Here is a 27646-nt window from a genome sequence, read left to right on the forward strand (position 1 = left end):
TAACAATTAAGATTATTTTGGCCAGGTCATGAACTTCAACTAAAGTTGAAGACAATCATTAGGTAAGTACTACTCCAATTATATAAATATAATTGATTTGGGACAATTATGTATTTCGACCCAAACAAACATTTTAGTGTGAACCATCGATTGAAAATTAACTTCCAGGATCACAGCTTTTGAGTAAGCTACCCAGTTGAGTAGCCCAGTAAAATCTCTGAGTGCATTTCTTTTAAAGAATTGCCCAGATGGATTCTGCTTTCTGTGGAATTGCAACTTCTATCTATATAATGGGTTTCTTTTCGAAATTAGTGTTTATTTGTACCAAGGAGTCCTTAGTTCTGTATTTGCAAGTAAATGGATGCAGGGCTCTGATACTCCTTTCTCTCTGGAGATGCAAGCTGAAGAGTTGTGATGTCTCTATGTTTTCAGCTACAGAAATATTAATTAGCGCAGTTATCATTTGAATAGTATTTATTTCCCAGGCACTTTCCAAGTGTTGGCTACAGAGGGAAAAGTTACAAAGTTTTCAAGTCACATTCCTTACCACAAACTGCCATTATGCCTGAGTTTCGATAAGACACAATCTTTAAGTAAGCATTCTTCCCACTGAACTTAAAAGCCAACTCCTTTGCCCATTTCTCATTCCGGATGATTCTAGTTTAGTCACCAGGAATAAAGTCTGTTCAAAAAGACATGACAACTTACCAAAAAAACAGCTGTTATTTTTCAAAACAGCTAGTCTCTGTATCTTCTAGCCACACACTTTTAGAACCAGCCTACTCTGAACTCTTTGTCAGAAAAAACAAACAAATCCTGTTCTCAGCAGAGGAACGTGAGAGGTGCTCCCTGCCCGTCCTGCCTTACGTGCTGTGATGGCTGGGAGGTGACACGGGTGCACCTCCAGATCACTCACTGATACCACACATCTGAGGGGAATGGGTGTTGAGGAGGCATACTGGGTAGTCAGTGCATCCTAGAGAGCCACAGTTACTCTAGCTGTTCTTTTTTTAAAGTATAAGAAAAATGCACATTTTGAATAGCACCTTTATGGGTTTTCTTGGAGCCAGAAAGGCTGCAAGTGCTTGGCAGGACACTCTGGAATTCATTCAAATTGGTCATTGTTACACACAAATAAACTCCCTTGTCTTCTTATTGTCTGCTAGAGCAGCTGTTTTTGCTGACATGCCTTCACAATTCCTGTGATACAAGGAATGCTTGTTGAGAATTGGTGTTTTCTTGTTACACTTTTACATGCAATTCATTTACTGATGATTTTATGTTCAGTGATGTATTTCCCAGAATACAGTACAAAGTATACATATTAAGATTATACAAATCTTCACAGTTAAATCTACATAGGTCTGCAGTACCTGTCTATTCTGAAATAAATATCCTGGATTTTCCCACAAAGGTACTTTGCTTTACTCTTTCCTCATCAGTCCTTTCACTGTTAGTTTCTATGATGTGTTTAAGTTAGCTTTAGGCATCTAACGCCTACTTTGAGTCATCTCCTGTACTCTACAAAGAGTCAGCTTTTGCTCAGAGATGTGAAAGCCCTTGTCCAAGAGGAGCATCGTGCATGTTCCCAGGTTCACGTGAAAAAGCAGAAGTCAGGCAAGAGCAGTAAGTCTAACACAAAGCACTAACTTCTGGTCTGTTCCTTCAAAGCTTGTGCTACTGCTGAAGGGATCCACTGTTCATTGTATCCTCAGGCAACTCCCAGATATGTCTCTATACAGGTCACAACTCCAGAATTTTTATCAGAGTAGAAATATATATGTTACAAAATCTCTGTCTTCTCCAGACCATATTTTCTCCCCCATGCATTAACTGTATTTGTCTGTCTTGAAGAATCTGAAGTCATCTTAATTAGCAAAAGTTTACAAGTAACTTCTGTGTTTTTATACTCCACCTGACAGTGCTGATTGACAAAGACCAGTCCCCCAGGTGGAAGCCAGCTGCTCTAGAAGAAGTCAGTGATGAATTTGTGGATGATTGTTTTAAGCCATTGGGAAACAACGATCTCAAGTTGTAAAGATCAAGCCTATTGATATCTTACACATCTGGTTAATTCTATTATATATAAATTAACAGTAGTGTGATAAAGTTTGGCAGGACTCGCTTAGCTAGCCTGAGATTTGTAAGTCTAATTTTTTGCATTCAGGAACATTTTTGTTACGCTGCCATAACGGCAAAATAATAATATCTCTGGTTAATAAGGGCAAGAATTACTTCAAGGCAAATTGTTATTTTTATTGCTTTACACAACGATTAACATTTAATTTTTTGCATCAACTCTTAGTTTAGGAGGAACCTTTGAGGGAGAGAGCATAGTTAAGGGATGACCTAATAAGCAAGAGGTCAGGAGACCTTTGTGTTCTTGGCTCTGTCACTGATCTGTTAAATTGGGATTGTGCCTCAGATTCTTCTCTATACAATGAAAATAAAATATACTTAAAGCTTTAAAAGAGTCAGAGCTACAAAGGAAAATGTGACATGCTAAATCCATGGTGTTAAGTAGTCTTTTAAATAAAAGGTCAGACTGACACGTTATTAGTCTGAGAGCAAGAAATTGCTTTGATTTAACATTTGGTCGGTACTCAGTCTTGCTGTGTGATGTAGACATTGTTTCAGATGTCATAATATTGCCAGAGCCTAGAACACACTTCTGTTTGCTTGTAAACCCAATTTTGTAAAAATGTCATTAAGTTTGATTGAACTGCATAGTTAGTTCTTCATTATTTCAGAAATTGCTAGTTTTTCCCGGTCTTACAGTGGTGAAGAAATAACTGTCTTGGACCTTCTTCTGAACACTAAGCAGCACATTTCCTGTTGATGTTGGTGACTGTCTGATGATTTGAGTCGTAGAGGTCAGCCTGGCCCTAATACTACAAGTGGCTGGAGTTTCTCTATACCAACTAGTTTGGGTTCCCATTTGCTTATGCCTGTGAATATCCTGTCTGCTGGGTGGAAAATGTGTGACGGGGAGGGGGAGCACAGTGATATGTACAAATAGGGGAAAACGTGACATATCTGCTGCTACATGTATTGTATGGTTTTTTTAACACAACATATCCTAACAAATTTACTTGTTGGGATGAAAATTTAAGAATAAATCAAAAACTCCTCGTTGTATGTGCATTAAAGGTTGCTGGGTTCTGACACTAATAATACTTGAAGTTATGTGACATAACCAGAGCCCCTTGATAAAAGTGTAATCTTTTCTGGGGGTGAAATTAATTTATCTATTCGTATGCAACACATAGCTACTCATCTTCAACATTAAGACTGCACGCTTTTCTAACGGTTAATCAAATCATGTATCAGTATCTCTCCCTACTTGTTTCTACAGTTATAGGCAGGTCACAAATACAAATTCTGGCTTACTCTGAAGATGAACCACTGAGACTAAAGGAAGAAAACTTTTGTTCAGATAACATAGTCAGTAATCAGCACTGGGGAATGGAAAGGTCAGAGCTGCAGCAGAACGGAGCTTTCAACATTGCGCCGTTCTTATTGCCGACAGTCGTCGCCTACACTGGCTTAAGGCTCCTTCTTTCCCAGAAGCTGTTGCCTGGAAACAAAGTCCAGGAAATTCAGGCATCAAGGTGAACTACTAGAGTGACTTTCAAATGGTTAGAGGTGAGCAAAATGGAGAGCAAAATCAAGAAAAAATGGCACCTTGCCTTCTTCATAAGAATCTTTAAGCTAAAACTGTTATAATTTCAGCTGCAAATTAATGTTACCATGTACGTATTTGTTATGAGACAGTCCTTGAGTTTATTTTCAAAAGTAGTTGACAGATTTCATTTAGTACCTTTAGGGTTATTCTGAAAATATGACTTGAATTTCTACCTCATGCTGGTTCTGTCAGAAATGTTAACCCTCCCCCCTTATTTTTTAAAACTTTTACATTTTAGATTCTTAAACAATGGCTATTTTTATTTTTTTAAAAATTGGTTCATTCCATTATTTTTGTATAAAGGGAGCAAACCTCAGTGACTACATTTCGTGAAGAACACAGTAGTCCCCAGAGTAGGGATCACGCCTTCTCTGACTGAAAAGGACTTCCGACATTTTTGCAAGAGTATATTTCTGAATCGATAAACTTTGACTTGCATATTCAGTTGCTTCCAGAATTGATGTGAACAGGAATTATCTGAAACTCATGGTAACAAGATCGTGTCCAATCTGTGAATTTTTATCAAATAAAAGTCATACAGGCAGATGGTAAGTTTAATTTTATTTGGTCCACAAGAAAATATTTTCCACAAAAGATACTGTAAAAATATATTGTAGTGTGTTTTATTTGGGAATACTAATGTGTCTTGCTCCAGAAGTTGTGCTGCAGTTAATGTGTTTTGAACCACTGCTAGAATATCAAGTGAGTCGCATTGCACCTACTCAGACTGTACTTACATTTCCTGGAGAAAATATAAAGCAAATGCATTTTTAACTCCTAAACAGAAGTAAATGGTTCTGCAGAGTATGCCAGTCCCATACTGGAGTGCCTTTACTACACCGGATCAAGTCAAAGAATCAGTGGCAACTTAGCTGGAAAGCCACTGTAAGGGGCTTTATAAGACTGTAGCACAGCTTAGAGTAATCTAATTATAAGTAAACATATGTAATTTTATGGTAAACAAGTATTTATTTTTATTATTATTACGTATTAGTATGGTGTCTGTTACAAAGACAGCAGAACTCTGGAAAGAGATCTCCTTCAATCTCTCACCAGACTGTAGCATTGAACAGATTTTTTTTTTTTTTTTTTTTTGACAAAGGGCAAGTGCATTATTTATTAAGGACAGCATCTTGTAAAAGAGATTCTTTTTCCTGGTGAGAAGCTGTCTCCCTGTTGTTTGTAAGCTTGCCTGCTTTCCATTTGCCGCATGCTTTCCTTGACGTACCACCGTCACAGAGAGCACCATAAGCCCGCGGGAGGTGCGCTTCAGCCCGCAGTGCAGCTGCTGGCATCCCGGACGGACGCGAGGCCGGGCTGTGGGGTGGCGGGCGGGCGGGGGCTGCCCGGGCGCTGCAGGCGCGTCGGGCCGTGTCGCCTGTGGGGGGCCCCGCCGCGCGGCCGCCCCACGCAGCAGCCGCTCCCCGTGGAAGCCCACCGCGAGGCGGGTCTGATTGTGCCTGGCTAGCCTTCGCTAGTCATCAGCACGGATGCTAGGATGTAACTTTAGGCTATTTTGTATTATTTTACAATTGTGCCTGCCGTTGGCCCGTGCGGCGGCAGCCTGCCGGCGGAGAAGCCGCTTTGGAACGTGCAGCTGGTTCTGTGACTGCAGGAGTGTCAGGAGCTGCGGCTACACCCAAAGGGAGGGGGGGGGACATTGCAACAGGAGTCATCGCAACACCTAACTCCCCACGGCAGCCACCCAGGTCTGTGTGCAAGGATCAAGGCAGACAGAAAACTGCCCTCACCTTAAGAGTGCGTTTAGGAGTATCTGCCATTCACCCATCCGGCAAATAATGTCTGCTGGAGATTAGGTTCTCCCCCCACGCCTCTTCTTTTACTTACTGTCTTTAGCAGTGTTAACATTCTGAAGACTAATGTTACAGAAAGGTTGGCCTTTTTTTGTAATAAAGCTTTATTTTAGCTGTATTAAGGAATATTTCTTAATTCTGTGGCTAAGCAATATCCCGTGATCTGATCAGTGTTTTGGTTTTGCTTTTTAATCCACCCTAGTATATGGCATGGAGTTCTTTTAGATGGAGCAATGTAGGGTACGATCCAATGTTTTACATGCTTTAGAGCTTCAAGGAACATCGCTGTTAGCAGCCAACTTCAAATGGGCCACCGTACCTTAGTCCCAGTTTACATATGGCTTCAAAGAAGACTACATTACTTCAAAGATGACATTACAACATAAGCAAACCGTGTTCCCTTTCTCAGGAAAAGCCTGAGACCAGTCTTAACAGCAGGGTCTAGTCTGGTCACTGGGAATTCAGGGCAGTCTTGCGCTGTGTTACAAAGAAGAATTTTTCACCGTTTACTGTTGATAAAACCACTTCACCTTACAGATGAATTTCAAATAACTAAGTTTGGGTCACAAAGTTTGCAAAACAGCTCAATTCATAGACTGTCTTATGTCTGAGAATAAGCTAAAAATAACAATTTACATAGTCCTCTTTCTGCTTGCCTCCCCTTGCTTGAAAAATCATGCTTTCTACCATTTACTAGAACTATGTGTACCGTTTAGAAATAGTAACAGTTTTTGCCAGTATGGAAAGCATTTTTCTATAAACAGAAAACATAACATGGAAATTACTTAGATCTAGGAAAAAAACCTGCCTTTTAAACTGGCCTTGACAGAAAATGGAACAAACGGGTACTAAAAAACCCCAAGCTTTTACAAGGCATTCACTTTGTATAAAATGTCAGCAAAATTGTAGCTTTCAGATGACTATGGTTAATTTATCCCTTTCTTGGTATCCCAACTGCTAGCTACAAGTACTGTAGGTCAGGCTGCAGGTCCTGGAGAAGCAGGGTGGTGTGTAGGTGCAAGTGAGATACAAATTGGTAAAGACTGTAGCCCTTTCGCTTTGGGCCTAAGGCTTTTTCACTAATTCAGTGCACTGCTCGGGCTTTAGGTTTCTGTAGCTCGTATTTGCATCGCCATACACTGTTGTACCAACGGGTAAGTGATGAGCCTACAGAAGCTGAAGGAAGGCGTCCTGTCCCAAGGGTGTGAGAGTGAAATTTCCGTGTAATGCAGCTATCGTTCCCATGAAACAAATAGTTCTAAAACAGTTACGCCTTTGAAGGTTCATTTCACTAGTTAGCATCAGTAGTTTTTGTACACCCATCTGGGTTACAGTATAAAAACCAAAAACTCCTCCAAAACCAGTACCCTAACACACAAGGGAAAAAAAAAAAAAAAACAAACACAACAAAAAACACCAAAAAAAAAACCCCAAACCTGAAACCTGAACAGCTTTGGTCTGAACACAGTGATCAGATGTTATTAAAGTGTCTTCCTGCAGGATTTTAGGGAATAGCCTTCATGCGTTTCCAGAAGGCCGAGCGTCTGTTAACCGCAATGCACTGTCCATCAGCAGCGTAATGGTTCTCACTGGTTCACTTCAGAAGGGAAGGTGAATAGCGTCATAATCGGTATGGTTCCCTGAATACTGCTTGGTTTTATAAAATGCTTCTCATCACCTTCAATATTCCGTGGTTTACAGATTTAGCCATGTCAAAGAATCAAAGTAAAATTTATGACAGCAGTTATCTTTGCTACGTGCAGACCCGGGTTTCACTTTAGCAAAATGCGGACAAATTTACGAGGCACAGAGTTCTTTTCACCTACAAACAGGCCACTGATTTTTTTATGCAGTACTTAAAAATAATCCACACTTCGTTAAGCACCTTTGGGGCCTCTGTGGCAGTGCTAGTACAGGCGCAGGGCAGCCACATTCTTCTCATCCTCTTTTTTTAACACTAAGTTCTGATCACATTCAGCACAGAGTATACTCAACATACGGCCGATAACAAATGACACGATTAATAGGTTCTACTGTAATCCATTTAGTTTCTTAGCAATATTGATTAAAAGGCAAATTTTTTTCAACCTCTCCTTGCAAACACATTCATGTAGTGGTCACAACTGATTTTACTTTATTCGCACTAGTACCAAATACAAACTGCTCAACATACAGGGCACTCACTGTGCAGACAGTCCTCGCCAGTCAGGGCTCAGGGCACATCACTTTCAATAAAAGGGATGTCGCTGTATTTGCTTTCAGTCACTGCCCACTGTTTCACCGCCTGGTCAAGAATCTCACGGGAGAGACGGTGGGCATAGTCTAGCACTATAGTGCTTGATGGACTTCTCTCATCCACCTTCACTGCTAGCAGTGATGACTTCTCCCCAGTGCACCCTTCGTTGCCTTCCCCGATCCTTTCATCCTGGATAGCGTTTGAACCTGGAAAGGCATCCTTGGATTTGATGCATCCCATGGTACATTTGAAAACGCAGCTGCAAAATTCAGTTCAACAGCATGTTTTGATAACCTGGAAATGGCTTCCTTGCTTGATGCACAGTGTTGCTGCTTCTTGCCAGTGGTTCCAGTTATTTTCAAAGAACAGGACCTCTCCTTTTGTGTTGCTTTACTTCTGAAGAAATCTGTCAAAATAGTGTTTCATATAAATGCAGTAAATAGCTTACCATTCTCAGTGAGCTCAAAGGGAAGCTAAATTCAGCACAGACGCTGGTAGAAGCGACTTTAGTAAGTGTGCATGGTGTGCATAAAACGTGCTGATCGGTAACGTCCTTCCACTACAGGCAGGCAAAGCCTGACCTGAATTCAAGCTGCCTTTGAATGCAACTCCCTGTACACGACGCAAGTCATCTAGGAATGTACAGAACTAAAAAATAATCTGTTTCTTCCAAACTGACAATGCAGTGCCCTTCTCCTGAATCTGCAAACAAATACTGTTTAACTCCTGTGATTGCTGCTGCTACAGAGAATAAGAACCAGAAGCACCCCACAGCCACCACCTAACAAGAGCCTTGTGTCCTGGCTGTTGTACACCCTTCGGGCAGGAGTGACACCAATTCTTAGTGTCATCCTCCTGTTGCTCAAGGAGGCTTGAACATGCAGTCACAAGGAGGTATTCACAAGAAACAAATGCTGCTTTTTCATTTGGTTTTTGTTTTGTTTTGTTTTTTCCCCTTGGGGAGGGGGGCAGGTAGGGAAAGCAGCAGCAGACTGCTGTGTTCAAGGCAGTTCTGACAGAGCTAGAGCACCATTCTTACTAAAGCTGGACAACTCTAGATCTAGAGAAGGGAGAGGGAGGGACCAAACACCCGACAGGGTCCTTTTGTCCAACTCCTCAAGAATCAGAACTGGTCAGCCCCAAATTCTGGTATACGTTTTTTTGTTTCTTAGCCTACAAAGCTGTTCTCAGGCTATTTTCTCTATACAGGCAAAGCAGAATCTCATGATATGCCTGACTTTGCTTGGCATGAGCTTACCCGCTTACCAGAGTTAATAGACTGACAGCCAAAATAAAGACTGTGCTGCACAGAAACCAACTGTTCCCTGCAGCTTCACCCGATGACGATGTACTAAGGTCAGCCAAAGTTAAAAGATTTTTTTGTAAACAGCCCTTGAAAACATAATCATGGCAAAGATATCAAGCCTTATTTATTTGCTTTATATACTACGGCAAACAGGGGCTCCAATCCCATAACCTGATCCCAGGCAAATATTTGAAGAGGAAATTAAGCCCATTTGCAGGCAAATGGTGCTTCACAGGTAGGATGGGACTCCCCCAGTCTAGCAGCTGACTCGTGAGAACCAGCTTCACGGCGACAAGCTCTCCTCCTCTTTCTGCTAGTTCATAAAAACATCACCACCTATTTAGAAACCAGTTTGCAGGACCGAAGCGCCAGCACTCGGAACTGGTGGTTGGTGTTCCTGGCAGAAGGTCAGGCCTCCAGGGCTTCTGAAACCACAAAGTACGTACAAATGTTCTCAGACCTGTAGTTTTGTATCAAAACGTTTCAGCGTTTCAGAGAAATGTTTGTAAATCACTTGAAGAAAATTCAGTAAGTTTCTTTTGTGCGTAATGACAGGCTGCAGCACGTGCCAGTGTATTTTTAGAGTAAGCAGTATAGTTAACAAGCCTCTACCGTAAACCCTGCTGCTAGCATCTGCAGTTTTACCCAGCACAAAGGGGAGCTAAGCTATCAGTGAGATTTTTATTGTAATAACTTGTTATTAAATGAGTAAAAGGAAGGATTTCACTGCACGTGACAGCACCTTTATACCTATGGAGGTTTAGAGAACCCCATGAGCTTTATACCCGTGTCTATCAACTGCATACACTGATGAAACTTAGAATACCTACAGAACATGCTTACAGACCAGAGGCCAAGGAGATATCTGAAAGCAATTCAGACATCTGAATAATTCAAAACTTCCTAATAGTAGTATCTCGTGCATGCCTAATTTCAATATTTACCATTAATAAAACATTAACAAACATAATTTCTCCTTGCTCTTCTGGACAAGTACATAGCTCCAAGTATCTAAGATGGCAAAGAATCACTAATAACATCTATAACCCAGCACTGCTGGCACCTGAAAGCTGCACTCTTTATCCAGCCAAGGTAATACACAAGCTTCACTGGGAGGTACGGAGGTATGATGTCTAATCCCTTCTCACTACGCTACTGGTAACAATTAGAAGTTTTAGATTATCATCTCCTCCTTGGGCTTAGCCAGAACTGTAAATATTGTAGATTTAAACCTCAGATTCCCCAACTACACACATGTTCTACACCGTACTTGATATAACAGCGTATTTCATCAGAGTTTCGTCCCTGACACTTTATTTCACGACTATTCAGATTTAGATATTTTTATCTTACATTTGGGGGGATATTCTTTTATATGTTACCCTTTTTTTGCACTTCTTAAAGGACATCTGTGAAATGGTAGCTGGCTTTAGTTAGTATTTTGTCACTGTTTAGGATTTTATCACTGTTTTGTTTCCATCCTACCACTGAAGATTTCCTTTCCTCTCCTGTTAAGGGACACCAGCAGATGAGTTAGTGTCTGGCAGAAAGGAGGAGGGAATGTGAGTAGAGGGAGGACAAGCATCTCCTAAAGCAGGCAGGGAGAAATTCCTTCAGTCAGCATGTTCCTCTGCAGGATTTACCTCTGTTCCCACCTTCATACCTCTGCCTTTTCATTTGGGCTAAATCAAATGTTTGTGTGACCATCCTACACAGAGGAAGGGGCGGGCTAGAAAGCTTCTAGGTAGCATGGCATGCAAGACAACTGTATTGTTCCAAATTGATTCCTAGTTGAGCTTAAAAGCAAAGTTATTGACCCTAGTTTAAATTCTTGACTGTTGCTCATTCCATTATTTATAGAGCACAGCACTTTCCAAGACACTGCAGTAAGTTTTATAGTTTGCCTGCTCTACGTGAGTTAGTAATTCCTGGCACAAAAACAATTGCAAATGAAGCTGCCCTCAATCTTCTGACTGCTTTCTTGTTTTTCTGACAACCATTGCTTGCACATACATGGCGAAGTGCTGTTTAAATCCCCTCCACCTACCTCATCTCTTGAGTGTTAAGTTCTGACAGGGCTTTTAACAACTCTAGCTTTCCTCACAATGCTCACACCCTCAGAAGGGCAGGGGGGAAAAAAAAAAAAAAAAAAAAAAAAGCTCATTTTACTCTCAGCGCGATGTTTCATTCAGTAACTGCACAAGGCAGAATTGCCTGACAGGAGTCAGTTTCCTTCAGTGTCCAAGTGCTAATCTGTTGCCAGCTGTGTCTTGGAAACCACTGCCTAGATGGTGGGAGGCTCCGGCCCAAACCCCTGCAGACGCAGGTCCTCACGTGCTCAGCGGCTGTGCTCAGCTGGGGCAGCGGCGAGGGAGCCGCGATCCGCGCTGGTACGCTGGCAGCCAGGAGTTAGAGCAGCACCATCACAAACCTGAGCATATCTTGTCCTTTTAAAGACGGATTTTACAGTAAGTGAAATGTTGATTTAATTCATCTGAAAAATACAGGCTCCTAGTTGTGCTCCATTTCAGCTGACATATAGTCAATGTGCTTTTAAAGACCTCATTTAACTTCAATAGTGTAGGCACTGTGTATTATTTTAGGAAGAGTCCTGAAACTTTAAGAGTCCTGAACACAAATCGATTCCCTTCCACATCCCTGGAACTGGAACTTCCCGAGGACAAAGTTCAGGTGTTATTTCACCTATTCTGTTATTTCCTACATGTGTGCCCTGTGGTAATACAAGGAGAGAAAATATTGAGGGAGTCGTACCACATAGCTGAACTCACCTTGCATGGGAGGGCTAAGCAGTCTCTTTGCCAGCCTGGCTAAGCGTTTCCTGCCAAGGTAAGTTCATTTCTCACCACTGAAGGAAACAGAACAACGGTAAAAGGATGCCTGCAATTCACTATTATACAACATAACATACAAGGAAGAAGGCATTAATAGCATAGCTGCAGTTTTATTTAGATAAATAAGACTTTTTAAGGTATTAAAATCATCCGTATGTAATTACAAAACAATAAATGCAAGCTATAAAAAATAAAGTTTCGTCTGCCTCTCTGGAATAGATGTTCATATGACAAAGACAGGCATAAGAGCGAGAGTTTTGCTGTTACACAGCATCTCTAGCTATCACAGGCAAATGGGTTCCTGCTCCCATTTAAATGGTTTCTATCTGAAAGACCTCTGAAAAAAAAATCTCCTCGAAGTTCAGTGCTATACTGCAACAAACCGCTTTCTATAACACTTTGTTACAGGAGTCACCGGATTAAAAATAAGTAACACTTTTCCAAATAGTTTAGTCCAGCTCTGCCCAACTGAACACAGCAGGTAATTTCTGCTGTGACAAAGCCAGGCTCCTCACTTCCCAAGCGTTTAGGTTCAAATATGACTCCTTGTAACCCTCCTCCAGCCAGGGAGGCTTTTAGTTTTTTCCTCTGCATCCGCAAGAGAAGCTCAGTATGCTACTTACCAAAACCACATCGGCTTTTAACAAGCTGTCCCACTTGTCCCCAGTACAGCAGACAGCTCCACGACTGGGACTCTGCAAAGGGAACCAGTAAATAAAACTTAGCACTCGTCAAGATGTCAGAGTTACGTATCATCACAAAGTTAGAGGAACCTGTAGTGCTGGCTTTGCAGAAGTCTGCCTACCTGTTCACCCACAGGATTTGACTTTGACAGAGGTAAAAGGATGATACAGCACTGCAGAAATCAGACTGAACGGCGGGCTGCAACAATTTATATACAGCACCTAATCCAGGGCGTACAGTGGGGCCACTGCTCGGGCAAGTGGCTCCTGTCCTACATGCAGAATGCCAACCTCCTTCCACAGCGAGTCCCGTTAAGGCTGATTTCAGCAAGGATACAGGAAGGGTAATACACCGGCATCTCGAACAATCTTTTGCCTAAGCTTTAAAGTTCTCTCCTTTCTCCCTCTCAGAGCTTCTGCTGAGATCTGGACGTTTATCATCCAAGCACACAGGGGGAAGGAATAGTCAGATAATCACAGGGCTGTCATTGTCATGGAAACAATAAACATGACTCTTTGTAACAAAGGTATTCAAACTCGGGGCAGGCGACCCAGCTGACTACCAGCAGAGGCAAACCAAACAGCATTCAGGCAGCCAGACCTCTGAACCGCACCTAATCGCCCTAAATATTTACGTCTGCCGTGTAACAATGGAGAGACAGAAACCCAGGACATCCTACGTCTGCCTTGCCTTTCCCTAACAAGGTGGGATGTTGTTCAGGAGGACACGTGATGTGATGCCTTTGGATATTCTGCCGTTCTGAGCAGAGCAGCGGCACGTAAGTGGCAGAGGGATGAATCATTCACTTAGTGCACAGCATCGCCTCCGTCGCTGCAGGACTCGGCGGCTCCCGGGCAGAGCAGCCCCGGGCAGGGGCTCTCACAGCAGTCCAATCCCCCCGTTTTGATTTCTGCCTCTCTTTAACATCCAGTTTTCTGCAAATCCTACAGAGGAGATGCAGTGTGGTAACATTTATTACAAAGACTCCTTCTAATCATAGGAAAAGTAAGTTTTAAAAAGCCAGAGTTATTTTAAGACAAGCACGATTCCCAAGATCCAGCTACCTCGGGCAATCACTGAAATATCTGAATACCCTGAAACAACTTGGGCAACAAAGAGTAAAAATGGAGCCCTCGATCCTCGCAGGGCCGTCCTCTCCCTCTCCAGTCGCTTACTGCCAACAAGAGATAAGAGCTACAGATTGGAAAGGGCTGGATGCAGGAACCGAAAAGAACTGCTGTGCAGGATTAGCATGTAAGTGAAAGTCTCCTGGTTATCTCTCTCAGGGTACACACTGGAATTTCAAAGCCTTGGGTTCCCCCCCCCCCCCACCCCGCACTGTGGCTAGCATTGATAAAACCTTTGCAGGTTTCTAAGCCAGTTTGTAACTGAATGGGAAAACAACACACTTCTCAGAATTGGGCATGACCTCTAGCTTACTTTAAAAGGCTTTTCAGTGAGAGGACAGTTGATAGAGCAAGCAAAAGTGAAGTACAGCAAAGAACCTTTAGGTGAAAATACCAATACTTCAGAAAACAACAACACAAGTAGGTGCAGTCCTCAGCAGCCACAAGGTTAGTTTTCATCCCCGAAAAAACGCCTTGCTAAAAGTAAAGAACACCGTGCGGTTGGCAGCTGTCTGATTTCATGAAAGTAACACCGTACCCTGTCAGCCTGCCCTGAAATCCTCCCTCCAGACCAGCGGTTTATTTACCAGAACAGCGTGCAGCTCGGAGAGCAGCCTGAAGGCAAGAGGCAAAGAGGATGCTGAAAACTTCCTACAGGTTCTGCTCTCGTTTTAACTTGGCTGCTTGTCCAAGAAACTGTACATACTACTATTATCCCCAAATTTGAGGGAAGAAGTATGTACAACGTATTAATTCTGCTCGGGTTCCCAATGCTTGTTTTTTTTTTCCCCAATGTCTCTGAGTACAAGTAAGCAGACTTTCATCAATACAGACTCTCTGCCAGACCACGGACAAGGGAGAATGTTAACTTAACCTACCCTCATACAGACAAGAGCGGGATGCCTACTGTTGATGAAAGCCCGTTTTCTAGATGAGTGAGAGTGGACCAGTGGCTTTCCTTAGCAAGTGAAGCCTCAGAACAGGGTTGTAGAAGAAAGGACATGGAAGAAGATGCAGAGCCTCTCAGAAACTCCATCTGCAGGAAATTTAGCAAAGATTTAAGGAACCCAACTACAGAAATTATAGAGGAATGCCTTGGTTCAGAGGAAGGAAAAGCTAATGGTCATAAAGGAGATCTGAAACTCTCCATGGACCCAAATACAAAATAACACTCAAAACTGTTGAGTGAACAGAAACAAATATAAAAAAATGGATATCAAGTTTTTAATGTAGATGTACAGCTGTTTCCTTGCCCTGCATAACATGGAAAGATGAGAGTTCAAGACATCCTTCAGCAAAACCCATGGTTTGTGCAATTACCAGCCCACCCCCCAATATGTATTAGCTGCAAACCTATAGCCAGAAGACAACCCCCACAAACATTTTTCCCACAGCAGGGGAAAATGCAAGGCATACCACCGAAGGGTGTCACTGGCCAAGCCCCACACCAAGGTTAGACTGCTCTGAAGCATGGTGCTGGGTCAGAAGGAAGCAGCCTGTTGGCTTATTACCATCCTGTGACTCTGTATTCAATGAACTGGAGGGGAAACTGGTATTTTCCTGTACCTGCCACAAAACTCCCATCCCAGCAAGTCAATCACGGAGTCACAGCCTACCTAGTAACAGCCCACTTTCAAGAACACATTAAAACATCAAACCACTTACACCCGTGCTAAAGCTTAGGATCTAGCCTTCTTGATAAAGGTACAGCACTGTCCTCCACGGGTGCCAGCCAAAGACAGCCTGCTGCAGACAACAAACGGGGATGCACAAATCTTTACAAGCAAGAAAGCCCCTCCTGCTGCTCTCACTGGCTGCTGCCCAGCCTGGGGATCCTGCCAGCAAGAACTGATGAGCCGCAGCAGGTAAATCAGTGGATCAGTATCTCAGTCTGACAGGGTCACGTTTTATTGTACTATCTGTCACAAGATTCTGCTACGAACATATGGAGCTGCTGATCATAAGGCATGAATGATGTACGTTGGTTTGCTCTGTGATGCTCTTACGAAGGCAAAGGCACCACTGGATTAACACAAATGGAAGTCGAAAGGAAGGAGATGGCCAGGATCTGCCCAAGATCAACCAGAGGAGAGTACAAGAAAAGCGGCACACAACCCTGTGTTCTGTTCTTTAATCTCCCTGTACAGTAGCCAATTGTAAAACTGGGAATCGGAATTAGAAATGCAACAGAAGACCCGTTCTTCCATGTCTCGCACAGAAATGCGCAGGAAAACACAGCCCCACGTTTTAAAATCACAGCTACGTTACTAACGGTTGGCAGAAATCGGCCAAGGAGTAAGAGAACAAAGGGAGGAGTCAGTGACCAGATGCTCCAGCTGTACGAAAGCCGCCCAGAACTGCAATGAAGAACTGCCTCAGCCTTGAAATCATCGCTCTGTCTCACAGCTCTCCCCCAGTGTTTGTCTTCCTGAATTTCATCACTCCTAACGTGCCAGCTTCTCCTTCGAACGGCGCTGTCGCCTTCACGCCCCAGGAGCGGGGCGGCCGGCCGCCCGGAGCAGCAGTCGGTGCCCGGCGCCCAGCCCACGGAGACACCCTGGCCCCGGAGAGACACGAGCGTCGCCAGGCCCTGCCCAACCCCTGGTGCGACCTGTGCAAACCAAAGTGATTTGAAAGAAAGAATTTTCTCAGCAGAACATAATGTTCAGAAGAAACCCAATTTGTATGTACTTGCAGGTTAAAAATGCTCCTTACTTAAGACTATAGTATAAATCCCTGTATTTTTCCCCTTTTTTTTTTTTTTTTAATTACTATATTTAGAAACCTAATTTGGACTCCTACCTCCTGAACTATGAGAAAGCATGAGATGCTTCTAAATGTTTTACAAATTTTACCATGGCTGATCTTACACTACTAAATCTGTATTTTACAACGTGCCAGATGAAGGTAACCTTCCCTGGGCCGGGTCTGTGCTGGAGCTGGGAGCAGGCACTGGTGGCAGGGCAGGGGCAGCCAAGCCACCCCTCACGCCACCTCGGCCAGCGAGGCCCCTCGTTTCACGCCGTCCCAGAGAAGCAGCCGCCCCATTTACCTTCCCGCTCTGCATCGCTTTCTGTCCTACGGCCTCTTCTGGGGGGACCCCAGGGGTGCCCCACTGGAGCAGCACCTCTGCTGTGCCCAGTTCCGAGGGACTCTCGCTAGCAACCTCGGGGGGCTGTCAGGGGGCGGGAGGAGCGAGGCGTCACCGCCACCTGCCCTTGACAAACCGCAGAGCCCAGCTCTCCTTCCCTTCCTCCACCACAGCAGCTCAGGAGGCTGCAGGCCGGTCCACCCCCACGGGTCGCCACAGTGGCGAGGGCTGCGAGGGGCCGCAGCCCGTCCCTCCCGCCCCACGGCGCCGGGCCGCCCCGCCGCTCCCCGCGGGACCCGCCCGACCTACCAGCACGGCGGAGGAGGCTGAAGCGCGAGGGGCGCGTTGCGAGCGGGATCCCACGGGCGCGTTGCGAGCGGGATCCCACGGGCGCGCCTCCGTCCGTCGAGCTCAACCTCCCGCGGCCGGCCGGGCGGGCCAGGGCTGCTCCTTCCCGCCAACGCGCCCCGCGGGATCAGGCCCTCGTCCCACCAGCGCCGCGTCCTCCGCGTTCCTGTTCGGAGACGACAAAGGAGCAAAACCACCGTCAAAGTCCACCGGGACAACACTTGCCGGGAAACGACCCGCCCGGGCCCCCCCGGAGCCGCCGCCGCCGCCACGCCCGCCCTCACCCCGCCGGGGCTTGGCCGCCGGGCCCCCCCGGCACTCACGGGGCTCCGCTCGCCGCGCCGGGCCGGGCCGGGCCGGGCCGGGAGGCACCGCCGCCCCCCGGGCCCCTCAGCGGTGCCGCCGCCCCCCGGGCCCCTCAGCGGCGGTGCCGCCGCCCCGGCCCGCCCCGCCGGGCAGCGCCGCCCCCGCCGCCCGCCCCTTCCTTCCCGCCGCCGGTGGCAGCGGCGTGCCTGCGCGCCGGGAGGGGGCCTGCGGTGTTAACATTACCAGGAAAAAAAAAAAAAAAAAAAAAAGGGAAAAAGAAAAAAATAAACATAAAAAATCACCCGCCCAGGAAAGCTGCTTCTCATTGGCTTCTCCTTCTTTTAAAGGAGGGGAAGCATTTTTAAGGACGGAGTTACCACGTAAAAGCTTCTCGGTTATCGAAACCGCACGGTCGACTCGGCTTCCTGAAGCCGGAGTCGCGCGTTCCGCTCGGCTGCGTTATCAAATAAAACAGCAGCGTGCTGCAGAGCGGGGAGCCACGGGGGTACTGGGGAGCAGCAAAGGGAAGGAACCTGTGGGAAAGGCCACGGGGCGAGGCCTGGGGTGGTGCTTCTCCTGTTTTATCCTGTCAGGCAGCATCAAATCATCTGTAACTACAGGAGAACATTAATTATATCAAATGCCCCCACCCCAAAAGAAAGTTTCCTAAATGAAGGAGCTGAGAAAACTGAGATACCATCTTTAAATCTTTCTAAAACAAAAGCGATGCTAAAAAGGAAAATTACTCCTCACGAGAGGCAGTGAACAGACAGCTCGGGTAAAGCGCTCCCGCTTTTAGGGAGTCCTGGCACCAAAGCTGCCGCACAGCGCGCCAGCGTGCCCCTCGGCTGCGGCCGGGGGGCTGCCACGGTGCCCACGCCTGGCCGGGGCTTGCGGTGGTCTGGTCCCGGCGGTGACAGGCTCGGGGCCTGGGGGCACGGGGCTCACGCCACCCGGCCCTGGTTTCTCCGCCAGCAACGGGCTAAAAACTCACTTTCAGTGCCTGTGCTGTCCTGGGGCTAACTCTTCCTGTGCATTTAGGCAACGGTTTTATTATCAGCTAGGTTTCTAACAGATTTCCAGTTAGGCATTGGCCAGCCGAGGAATTTATTGCAACCTTATTACAGCCATTAGTAATATCAGTCAAGAAAAATGGTATTATAAACGGAGCTGCTGGGTCACAGCTGGCCCATTGCAATGCTGTTAGCAAGCCCCAGAGGGGCTGCGCGGGGCGGGGAGAGCCAGGGGCTACAGAGGCACAGACAAATACACACCGCATCCCTCCGGTCGCCACTGCCCACTCTGTGGCTGGCAAAGCCCAAGCCCTCCTCGCTAGCCCAGAGAGCCAGGGGGCAGAGAGCGGGCAGCCGCCCCTGTTTGCCTCCACAGACAAAATCCAGCAGTTAGTGATGTGAAAGGATCACTGCTTGTCACCACTTGACAACAGCACGCAATATCACACTCGTTACTTGCAAACAGTCCAGCAGTCATTTTTTTTTTTTTTTTAAAAAAAAAAAAAAAAAAGGGTATTTCACTAATTACTGCCTTTGGGGCCCAGAGAAAGCATTCAGCTGGCAAGTGTTGCGTGCGGGGTTTGTAGGCGCTGCACCTGCTGCATCGTTTCATCCAGCTCTAGCGGGAACCGCGCCTGCCCTTAGCGACCGCCGAAGGGAGAGTTTCAGGGCTGGGGGGCAAACAGGGGCAAAGCCTGACCCTCCCCGCCAGCCCCCCCGCGGCGGCAGCTCCCAGGGCAGGCGACCTTGGGTACCAGCATCGGCTCTGGTTCCTCACACTTGCGATTTTTAAGCGAGGAGGTCCCCAGCCAGGGGTAAGCCCCTTGGGAGCTAAGCAGGTGTCCGCAAGCGGTTGCAGGAGCAGGTTTTAGGAGCTCGACCCAAAGCCCGTTAAAGCCGGCGGCACTGCACCCTTGGATTTCAAGCAGCTTTGACTTGGGGCCCACTGACCTGGCTAGATTTCAGTCAGACTGGTTTAGTTTGCCCTTGGGAGGAGCAAATCAAATAAAATCGTAGCCTTGAGAACTGAAACGAGATGGGGTACTGGAAAGGCATGGTTACCTTGCATTAACACAGTGGCACTGTGACAACAGTGATTTTTAAACTGTAAACCAACAGTTCTTAAATAAGAATTTCATAACTAAATTAGCAATATCTTTGTTTTATGGCTACTGTGCTCTTTTTTTATTCTAGCCTGGTTTCCAACGCAAGGCTCCACTTTTAACTTCAGCTTTTAAGCGAGCGTGGTGCCCACCGCGCAACTTGGAGGCGCGGGGCAGACGCTTCCCAGGCTGCCTTCCTCTGAGTGGCACGGGCTGCAAGCACATCCCTAGCGCCCGCTTTGATCACTCCGTTACATCCCGACAGATCACGACCGTGCGGCACTGGCGCACCGCTCGCCTCCCCGTGTCACAACCCAACCACAAACCGTTTAAGCCCGAGCAGCAGCACTTCAGTGTAAAGCTGGAGGGGATAGGGAGTTAAGGCGAGGGAGATAGGTGTGAGGAGAATTTCGAGCCGGTATTTAGTTCTGGGTGCCAAAATGTGTTTAATATTTTATTAGCTGTGGAGTATGCAAGACAGCTTATTATGTTTGGCTCGAGCAAAGCAGTCAGTCTTTTTAAATGCGGAGCATCCACTTGAAACGACTATCACCAGGCACAGACCAAGCAGCCGATGAAATATTTAGCTCGTGAAGCGTTTTGGTGTGGAAGGCTGGGACCAGACACGGGTGCTACGATGTAGAAAACCACATTGCCTAAACCTGAGGTACCCCAGCCCCAGGCGCGGAGGCCTCAGAGGCGTGGCGGTCGTCCAGAGAGCGGGGCTGCGGGGTCCCCAGGGCCCCCTGCCCCCTGCCAGGGCGCAGGAGCCCCGTGCTGAGCACGGACTGGTCTGGGAGGACACAGGCACCGAAGCCGTTCCTGGGACTCAGTTTCTCAGATCACGCTGCCTCCTGCACCCCTCTCCCCAATTCGAGTGGCTAAAAGCACTTTCCTAAAGGGGTAAGGAAGGCGCTCTCCCTCCAGAAGAAACTCTTTTGAACCAAATTTGACCTTTTTGTTGCAGTAAGATGTGATACTTATTTTATTAGCTATCTTTATTAGTTATTTACTTATTAGAGTTTTCCAGAGCTTCCTATAATATAGTCTGAACCCTCTAGATGCTTGGCATGCCCTGCTCTGCGTGCACGTGTTCACCCCGGCGGGGGACAACTGCTTGGCTGTCCTCCAAGTGATACAAGCACTCGGAGGATACAAATACTGCTATAGCTCAAAGGAGAAAACCAACATGAACCATCAGTATATTCACTGAACTCTGCACGCATTAACGAAACCCCAGCATTATGGGAGAACAGCTGACTGTTATCGTCAGTCTTCATCACGATCACAACGAGACATTTGGGGAAAGGCCTGTTTTGTTTTTTTTTTTTTTTTCAAAAAAATAGGTGAAATACCCCATTTAGCAGCAGAACTTGAAACACATGCTCAGTTTTACTCATGTACTTACACTTCTGCGTATGCTGCAGCACTTCAGTCAATAGAGGCCGAGTTGCAGTAATTAATTGCATCCAGTCACCAACACCTGTGTGAAGACATTTGGAACTATTTAAGCTACCATATTTACAACTTTTTCCATGAAGAACCAACATTATTTACTTAGAATTTGTTTAGATACGTACAAATGTGCTATAAAGTTAATTACAACAGTATGTTACACTATAAAGGCACTCTGCCCAAATAAAATGAAATGTAATGTGTAGGTATTAATTCTTTTCTCCCATAGAACACCTATACTTGCCAGTAATAAAAAAGAAGAAACGAGGAGAGAGGTTATAAAATAAATTACATGTTTCTATACAGCCCAAATTTTTAGCTAATTGAATGTATAAGTTGTTAGGTATTTTTGTTTCAACACACGCTAGCTGTTAATCTAGAAAGTTTGTAGTGGAAGTTAGTTTAGGGCAATCTTAGGAACCTTTAAAACAAAGTTAATTCCCCAAATGGGTCTTGGTTGTTTGATGAAACCTGTAATATTTTGAAGAATTTACATCATATTGCATCTCACTGAAATACTGTTCAAAGGACCCCATTAAGAAAATGTGTTGGGTCTTTTTTGCAGAACAGAGAAGAAGAGTTTACAAGAAAACATTAAGTCTGAGAAAGCCCATGGAAGCTTTTGTCCTCTGTTTTCTGCAAGGTAGGGCCTGAAAATGCTTTCCTTATTTCTGCTTTTTAGTCAGAAACCTGACACCTGTTTCTAGTAAATCTCTTGTACAAAAATGATGGAGAATGGACATCTCCCATCTTACACCTTTGTTTAGCAGATCTGTCAAGAAACATTAATAAGACAGAGTAAATACTAAACACAGAAAAACATAGCTATCTAACGTAGGTTCCAGCTTTTGTAGCACTGCTACAATTTAAAAAGACACTTTCATCATAACCTGTATCTAGCGGGGTAAAAGTAGGAGCAGAGTCTGGCCTAAGGATATGGAGGAAAAAGACTTTAGGCCTGAAGGAGAACATCATACAGAACATTAATTCTGCAAGAGAAAGAATGAGATTAACCAACATCTGGATTATTAGTCACACCAGATAAAAGCGTGTCTTTCCTTCCTTCCTTTCAAAAATTGACACATTTTTGTAATGTAAAGCCTCATTTTATACGCACCACAGAAGTGTAACTCAAACAAAAATTGGTTTCAAGCTAAAAAAACAAATTACTAAAAATTCAAGACTTCTGTAAGTATATGGTGACTGATAGGAAGTTATTTCACCATACTGGATTCTCCCGGGTTGCTCTGAAGCTCGGAGATTATTGTATTGTAAAACCCTAATGCATTCCTAATGCTCTTCAGGCTTTTCAGGTTTGGTGCCCTCCAAGGGGGAGCGGTGCTGGCTCCCTGGGACACACTAAATTACCCCCGTTCCCCAAGGGCAGTGCACTTCGAGTAAAGGCAGAGCAAAGACACCTGAGGAATTCAACAGCAGCCAAAAAATCTTTAAAACCAGTTCTGCGTATTAATTCTCATTCGAGACGACAGTTTTCCAGAATAGTGAAACTTCTTCCATCGGGAAGAGGTTGAGCATTTCAGCTAACGAGTTTCAGCTGGCGGTGAGCCCCGACCTGGGCTCTGCACTAACAGCAGCAAACTGTTCCCCAGGGCATTGCAAGCACTGGCCTCAAGTCTACCGCTCACCTCGGTGCCATAGCAATGACAAGGGTATTTTTTTTTTTTTTTCTAAGAAATGTTTCTAAATGATGGCTCCTTCAATGATGTATACAGAAGCCGAGCACTAAATCCCCAAAGCAGCGCTGCACGTTCACCATGAAGGAAAACCAAAACGGCAGCAATGAGCGCTCCCCGGGAGCTCTGGGGGCAGAGGCAGCTGTACCTTTTGCTGCTCTGTGTGAAACCGGAGGTGGTGTTAGGCAGAAGGGTCAGCAGTGAGCCCGAACATCAGCTGTCCCCGGGAGGCAGGATGGACACACGGCTTCAGCCGTCCCGCTGCCCGGCAGCAGCTCAGCTGCGGTTTGCATACAGCCTGTGCAATCCGGCGCTTCCCTCCTTGGGAGAGGGGACCACCCTCACCCTGTCCGCAGTCCTGGAAAACATCCACCAGGAAAACAGTAAACACCAAATATTATTTACATTTTTGCTCATAAGGTGATATACCAGCCAGAGAAATAATCCTAATTTATATGCAAGTCCTCTTTCCTTTATTTTTTTTATCAATATCTAACAGCGGTAAAATACGAAGGAAGGGAGGGCACGCCAGCCGCAGCCCTGGAAACACCAGGCAGCAGCTCAGCGAGGAGATTAACCGAACATGAGGCATCAGAATATTGCAAAGAGGATCAAAAGAGATTTGTGGCTTAAAAGCCACCCACCAGAATTACAGTCAGCTGAGAAGCCGGACAGACAGAAAGCGGGTAAATCTTTTAAATTTAGATCTCTCCTAGAATAGACACAAACCTTGACATGTGCACTGCAATACGTCACATCAGGCTTCCCTGTGACATGAGGCTGCAGACAATGCCATCTTCTTTCTAAACTGGAAATTATAGCTTTGCGATAGTCAAGTATTATCTGGCAAAAAAGCAAAATGACACTGAATTCGGTCACTGACACGCCAAAAACAAAGAGCCCTGAGGACAGCAACAAAGCAGTAGCCATACAAAAATTGCTACACAAGGGGAAATACCACAGAGAAATAAGAGGAATTTAAGGACCCAATTCTCCTTCCCACTCTGCTCCCGCAGCGGGTCGGTTTGGAGGGACACGACCAGGAGAGCGGACCCGAGCTGGCCAGAGGGATATCCCACGCCCTGTGACCTTGCGCTCAGCAACACAAGCTCAGGAAAAGGAGGAGGAAGGGGGGAACGTCTGTGTTTGTGGTGTTTGTCTTCCCAAATAACCACTGGCCATGCGTGCCAAAGCCCTGCTTTCCGGGAAGCAGCTAAACACCTGCCTGCTGATGGGAAGCAGCGAATTAACGCCTCCTCTGCCTTGCTTGCACACCTAAGCTTTGGCTTTGCCTGGTAAACTGTCTTTATCTCAATCCATGAGTCTCCCCACCTTACTTCTATTTTCTCCAGATCCAGCAGGAGAGGGGAGGGCGTGAGCAGCCAGGTTGGTGTTTGGCTGTTGACTGGGGTCAACCCACCACATTATTTCATCCCAGCTTCAGTCAGAGCAAATCAGCCTGCCCCTAAGAACTAACACGTTCTTTGAAATGCGCTCTTCATGTGCTTTTATGGACAAGGTATGAAGCAGAGAGTTTTTCCCAGTGCTTGTAGTAACACCCCAAACCACCTTTGCCTAGAATATCAGTTTCTCAACCTTGTGAAATTAAGCTGTACAGACAAATTTGTGAAAGAGCGGACTCCTGCTGCCACAAGAGCAGCTGTAATGTCTCTTGCTATTTTAAGAGCCTGGCCCACTTCTCTCAATCTTCCTCGAGGGCAGGCATGCATTCCCCCCTCACTGTGAGGAATATCTTCTATTTTGTTTATTGCTCAGCTGCCCGCCCAGCACAGGCAGCCCATGGGGAGACCACCAGAGCCTCCCCTCGCGGTGCACTCTCAACTGGTCAGTGCACTAACGAGGTGGGCAGAAAGACCGGCTCCTTTTGAGCACAGAGCTAATGGATCTGCAAATAGGAAATGAGCCAGAAGATTCCTTAAAAAGGAGCTGGGGTAGAGACTCCCTCAGAGGCTACATTAGGGCACAGATAGGGGACTGAAGGATCCAGATGCTGAGGATACACATCCCTTGGGGAGATTTATGGGTGCCTGAATCAGAACTATGGACGCTGAAGACTTCCATTCCGTTAAACTGCCTTGCTGGCTGAGATCAAACCCTATGTACTTTCTCTCACACACCAACGTCAACTTTTGCAGCACAAATGTCAAATAAATTCCTTTATAAAGTCACAAAATTACTTCAACTGTCACTGAAATGAGAAGATAAATTTTAAATTAATTTTCATAAGTCTAATCTACTGACAAAAAACTGTCATCATGATTACCTCACGTAATAAATATTTTGATACCTACAGACATTATCCAATACCCAAATGATCTAATTATCTCATTTGTGCTACTATTCAATATTAGATATCCCTTCTGCTGTATCAAGAGGTTTTTAGCTACATAATCATGAAATCAGAACTCTTCACACAGTGAAACTTATGACAGTACATAGATCAAAACACAAGATGCAATAAACATTTGTTGGATGTCATAAATAGAAATGTTATCTATAACCACATAATGGCAGAGAAGAAAATAAGAAAATGGATTTCATTCATGGTATACATAGACCCTGATATCTCTACCTTTGCAATTTGATTTCAGGAGGAGAAATTAACTTTTACACGTGGTACAAGTAATTTATCTTGGGGGAAAAAAATGTCTTGAGGACATCATGAGCATCATAGAACAGTTCTGTTGAAATAAACATCAGTTATGGATGGTCTGTGTAACAGTTGTTCTACACTGAGAGATTTAACAGAGCGTGAGCGTATGTTTCAGGGGCCCTTTTAGGCTAAGGACTAGCATTCTGCTTTCAAGTCTCAGTTTTTCCAATTTCTAGCTACTTTTATTATGCCCATTCCTACCTTAAATATAGCATTGGAAATAATATTTTAGTTGGAATACTGAGCATAAGCTTGCTACATGTTTATTTCATTAAAGCAGGGCTTTGAAGAAAACCTAATTTTGATCGCATGCAAAAAAGCTTTTATGACTGAAAAGACTCAAAATATTGGATCTGATAATATGCATGATTCTAAATAACCCATTGAAGCTTATGATCACAAGCATATGATTTGCACTGTAAAGGGTTTGTGGAATAAGCTTTGGGACAGGATAAAGCCAGGATTAAGACCTAGGTATTAGTGGCCAGTGTTAACTGAGATCTAGCGTTCACCTTTGAGAGGTGGTGGGTACACTTGCAGGTTTGGGTCTGGCAGGGGCTGCTGTGCTTAGCTAGGGCCTGAGCTAGGGGAAAACCAGATGCTAGAGGAAAAATAAATGTCCAGAAGTACACTGTCAAAATGCAGTCAGAGGTGATGCCTGAGTGTTGGCCTAAAAATAGGGTTTAGACTGGAAGAAAAAGAGGATCTAAAGCAAAATCAGGTTTCTAGGGGCCAGCCAAAAAACCCCCAAAGCTACAAAATTTATCACTGGAAGTTTAATAGGGGTAGTTCCAATCTCCGTCCATTTTCCCATAAGCTTTGGCTTACAAAAGAGCACACCTCAGTTGGTGTTAACTAATGCTGTCTTTGTTCTCCGAGCAGAAATGTACGTGGGAAAAATGTCATAAAGTACTATATGAGAATTAAATCTACCTGGATCAGCCTTTGGCTGTTGTAGAGCACATCTGCCAAGAAGCATCAGACATCTTGTATCATATCAGTTTGGGATGTAGTCCCAAGTTTCAACATAGAAATGCACAGATAGACACACACACACACATATATATATTTTTATACACTATCTACTATGATCCAGTAGCTCATAAACCTAAGGGAGGTCTTGACCTGAGTAACAACATAATGTTATATGGGTAAGTTTTGATAAAGTAGTTAATATAGGAAAGGTAATGTAAACTCTGAGAGACAAATGGATCACAAAAAATCCAGGAAGGCCATCCTACCCCAGGTGGTCTGCCCACAACCCTGCAGCTTAATATTGGAACTTCACTCCTACTCCCTTAAATAACTTTTCACTCTCTTTCTGGCTCTCTTCTTCCCCTTGCCCCAAAGTCAGAAGTCTGCCTTTTGATGTCTGAATTACACACTGTTCGTCTCGCATAGTTCGAAGTTCAAGATCCTACTTGTATGCGACATGACCTCTTACTAGCTGGAAAAATTTAGTCAAATACAGACTCTGTGATGAGAGGCCAACAACTGGATGCAATTTCCAAAGCGAAACTTGTGTCACTTAGCTCCAAAATAAGGCTGCATTTAGTGAACTAAAGGAGTCGTTCAGTGGCCTGGCCAAGAGCTCACAAACACACACGGTCTGACAAATTCTTTTCAGCAAGCATCAGTGCTACACACAGACAGACACGCATTTCAAGCTTCGGTTCTTCTGAATCAGACAGGATGAATCAGGATGAATAGTTTCAGCCAAACAGGAATATTTAGTATTTTTCTCTCTCTCATCTATGAACAGCATCACATACTACCAGTAATTAAATAACCGCTTAATGTCTGCAACCCGTGCCACTTGCCACCTCCTTACCTAGCTGCCCGTATGCTTCCAGGGGTCTCGTCAGGCTCGTTCGGAGCTGGCTCCGCGCTCTGAACACAGCAGCGCTTCATGGGGCGCAGGCATGCCCCGCAGCCGGGCAGCTGCTTGTCCCGATAGCAGGAATAAGGTCTCTGTTCAGCAATTAGTCCTCTTACTTGGTATTGGATGGGAAATACTCCATCGGTTTGTCCCAGGTCACCCAAAAAACCTGGAGAACAGAACCAGAAAACCGCCCCTCCGGTTCGCCGTAGTCACTCCTCAGAGCAGGATTTCATATATTGAAGAGATTAATTAGTATTTGCACAAATGAGTGACAGAATTATCGATGATTTCAGTAGAGCCAAAGCCCAAGTTTTAAGATTTTGAAACCAAATAACCTCTCTTTATTGCCAAACTGATCCTTTGAGCTTTGCCAGTC

The 27646-nt window shown here is 45.1% G+C and overlaps 2 protein-coding genes across 6 annotated transcripts in view; one reads left to right on the forward strand and one right to left on the reverse strand.

The window, feature by feature from the left end:
* HIBCH (3-hydroxyisobutyryl-CoA hydrolase) overlaps nt 1-6930 on the forward strand; it is a 49465-nt gene extending 42535 nt beyond the window's left edge. For both annotated transcript variants that reach the window (XM_032995252.2, XM_032995253.2), the window contains exon 14: nt 1923-6930. In XM_032995252.2, the coding sequence (XP_032851143.2) occupies nt 1923-2038 (116 nt within the window). In that variant the 3' untranslated portion in view covers nt 2039-6930. The remainder of the gene's footprint in view (nt 1-1922) is intronic.
* A 593-nt stretch (nt 6931-7523) lies between these two features.
* Nucleotides 7524-23533, reverse strand: CUNH2orf88 (chromosome unknown C2orf88 homolog). Of its 4 annotated transcripts, XR_006164516.1 has the most exons (7): nt 23444-23533; nt 22863-23072; nt 20974-21048; nt 17105-17309; nt 12517-12588; nt 11831-11907; nt 7978-8141 (listed from the first exon to the last, which is right to left on the reverse strand). XR_006164516.1 is itself a non-coding variant. In XM_042783847.1 (5 exons), the coding sequence occupies exon 5, from the start codon at nt 7973-7975 to the stop codon at nt 7712-7714; it is 264 nt and encodes an 87-aa protein (XP_042639781.1). In that variant the 5' UTR covers nt 7976-8141; nt 11831-11907; nt 12517-12588; nt 17105-17309; nt 20974-21048; the 3' UTR covers nt 7524-7711. The 4 variants fall into 4 exon arrangements, 3 of the variants coding, with proteins under 3 accessions (XP_042639781.1, XP_042639778.1, XP_042639780.1); XM_042783847.1 differs by lacking the exons at nt 22863-23072; nt 23444-23533 and having other exon boundaries at nt 7524-8141; XM_042783844.1 differs by lacking the exons at nt 20974-21048; nt 22863-23072; nt 23444-23533 and adding an exon at nt 17467-17509 and having other exon boundaries at nt 7524-8141.
* Between the last annotated feature and the right edge of the window lie 4113 nt (nt 23534-27646).

This window comes from Tyto alba, unplaced genomic scaffold (assembly GCF_018691265.1).
Source record: "Tyto alba isolate M040663 unplaced genomic scaffold, T.alba_DEE_v4.0 Super-Scaffold_7, whole genome shotgun sequence".
Classification (NCBI taxonomy): domain Eukaryota; kingdom Metazoa; phylum Chordata; class Aves; order Strigiformes; family Tytonidae; genus Tyto; species Tyto alba.